General features: G+C 61.4%; 1 protein-coding gene across 1 annotated transcript in view; it reads left to right on the forward strand.

Moving 5' to 3' along the window:
- Window positions 1–1,132, forward strand: part of CFDP1 (craniofacial development protein 1) — a 67,274-nt gene extending 66,142 nt beyond the window's left edge. The window contains exon 6 of the mRNA XM_009892959.1: window positions 1,042–1,132. Within this exon, the coding sequence (XP_009891261.1) occupies window positions 1,042–1,132 (91 nt within the window). The remainder of the gene's footprint in view (window positions 1–1,041) is intronic.
- The last annotated feature ends 1,356 nt before the right edge of the window (window positions 1,133–2,488 follow it).

The raw sequence follows: 2,488 nt of genomic DNA on the forward strand, positions 1-2,488 counted from the left end.
TGTCCTAGAGGGACCGCTGCTGGTGGCGGGAGGGGGCTTCAAGCCATGTGGTTGTATCTTAGAGACCTTCGTGTATGCCAAAAGCCACCCAGGAGCCTGGAAAACCCACAGAGCTCCTCTTCCCTGCAGCCTTCAGTCTTGCTTTCAAGCAACGGGCTTTCCCGGTTCCCAGACGCCGAAGGCGGCGAGCGGCTCCCGCATCTCGCGCCGGTGCCGAGCTGTAATGACCTTGTCATGACAGCCGAGCGTTTGCCACCCTGGAACAAATGCAAAACAATTGTGATGATTCAATTACAGCTCCTGTTTTGAATTGCAATTTCGCTCCCTCTGTAGGTTAATTAGTAGCACAGCCCCGGGCTGTCTGTGGCAAGGGTTTGCAGCAAAGTCCATTAAAATTCAGCTGCATGCCGTTAATGAGCGGCAAGGTGCTTTTCCAGGCGCAGGCGTGCTTTGCTTTCTTCCTTGCAGCGCTCAGGTGCCTCGCTGAGAGGGAGAAGTAAATACTGGGCGGTGGTTAGGAGCTGGTCTGTGGCTGGGAAACCCCTGGCCTGAGTCCCCGGGCTTGCTGGGCGATGCTGTTTGCGTCCCCGCTTGCTCCCCGCGCCCCCTTACCAGCTTCTATGGCGGGTCGTGCTGCTGCGGTTGGGTTTGCGAGAGGCTTTGCCGGGGGTGCGTGGGCAGGGTCGCCTGGGCAGCCTCAGAGCCGCCTCTCCTGCCGAGGACCTGCCCTGAGCCCGCTCGAGCTGTTTGGGAAGGTCGTTTCGCAGCTGTAAGAGAAGAGCTGGACCCAGAAGCAGCCAGCCCGTAGCTCCAGCCGACGCACTGTGGGGACCCTTTACCCCAGACCTCTGCGAGTCCCCCGGGAGGCCACAGAGCCGTTTTGGTGCCCGTAGGAGATGCTCAGTGCGGTGAGAGAGGGAGGGAGGCAGATGAGACACCTTCCCTCTCGGCTCATCCTTTCGGGTGGTCTTTGCCCCGGGCTGGGGGCAGCGCTGGCTGCTACAGGCACTGCTTACAGCCTCTGCTTCTGTCTCCCCGCAGGTACATCGAGAGGAAAGCATTCCTGGAGCGCGTGGATCACAGGCAGTTCGAAATCGAACGCGACATCAGACTGAGCAGGATGAAGCCCTGATGTGCCAGGGGCGGTGGGCGCAGGGGATCCTGCTCCCTTCTGTGCCCGAGAGCTGGCTGGGGGCTGCCAGCCACCGCCGGACCACCAAGCACGGAAACCATTCTCTACCCAAGACTCAGCCCGCACGTCTCAACGTACGGGTTTTTCCTTTTACTGTAATAGTTTGGGGAGGGTATTTGTCAGTGGGCAGGGGGCACTTTGAGGGTTAAAGGGTCCAGCAGGTGACAGAAGAGACCGACGTGATTCTGGAAGGCGGCTTTCCAAGGAGAAGAGGTGGTGGCACCCATCCTTTGCCAACCCCGGGTGCTTCTGGCAGGAGGAGGAGCCCCCGAGGCTGGGAGGGTGCTGGAGCCTGGGTTAGGACTCGGCCGGTGGTGTTTGGTGGAGAGAGGAGCTGCAGGAAGGTTTTGCGGCTGCTGTGCGTGCGCAAGTCATGGGATTTGGGGCTGGAGCCTTTCTCCCCGCTCTGCCAGCCCCGCAGCGCTCCCTGCCCCTCCGTGCTGCACTCCTGCCCGGACAAAGCCAAACTGTCTGTACTTGTTTGTGGGGTCTGATGATGCTGGAGGGGGCGGGGGGGGGTTAAGCAAGCCGATGAAGAAATCCTTCCTTGTTCACGCTGTCGAGAAGATGGGAGCAGCTGCAGCGGGCAGGATGGGCCAGGATCTGAGCGTTCACGTGAATAAAGTATTCCATCCCGACACTCTTGCGTGCTGGCGGCATGGTTTGTGCGGAAAGCAGAGGGCAAAGAAATTAAGGGTCACATGCAGTAACGAGCGTCTGACTGCGATCGTGAAACCCCCTGCTCGGAGGTGTCAGCCTGAGGGTCGGGGCAAGAGCTTGGATCCCTTTCCCGGTGCAGTACTGGGGCTGGCGTTGGGATTAAATCCAGAACTGGGGTGGGGAGGGTGGGGGTGATGGGGTCAGCGTGGTCCTCCTGTAGCAGTAAGGAAACCCACCCAAGGCCTGGCCGCGCGGAGACGTTCTGCAAGCGATGCTGCCTGGGTGTGGAGCAAGCGGCCGGAGCTGGAGGCCAACAACGCACCGTCATCTCGGCCATCCCTTCTGCTCTGCCTGCCTGAGTTCAGCAGCTCCCCACGTGCGTGTCCCCGGAGCGGAGGTGCCTTTTCCCTACGGGATGCTCTGAGCCCGCTCCGTGGGGCAGCCCGTGCCGGCGCTGTGCCGGGGAACGGGGGGGAAGTGGCACAAGCCCCGTCCTTCCCGCTAACGGGGCCAGCGATGCCGCCACTGCCGCTGGCCCCTTGCCCCCAGCTCTGAGTGTGGTCTCAGCTTTGGGCTCACGTGTCAGCTGCTGAGTCAGCCCTTGCTCTGCGGCCGCGTTGTGGGATCGGGGAGAAC

The sequence above is a fragment of the Charadrius vociferus genome, unplaced genomic scaffold (assembly GCF_000708025.1).
Source record: "Charadrius vociferus isolate BGI_N301 unplaced genomic scaffold, ASM70802v2 scaffold829, whole genome shotgun sequence".
Taxonomy (NCBI): domain Eukaryota; kingdom Metazoa; phylum Chordata; class Aves; order Charadriiformes; family Charadriidae; genus Charadrius; species Charadrius vociferus.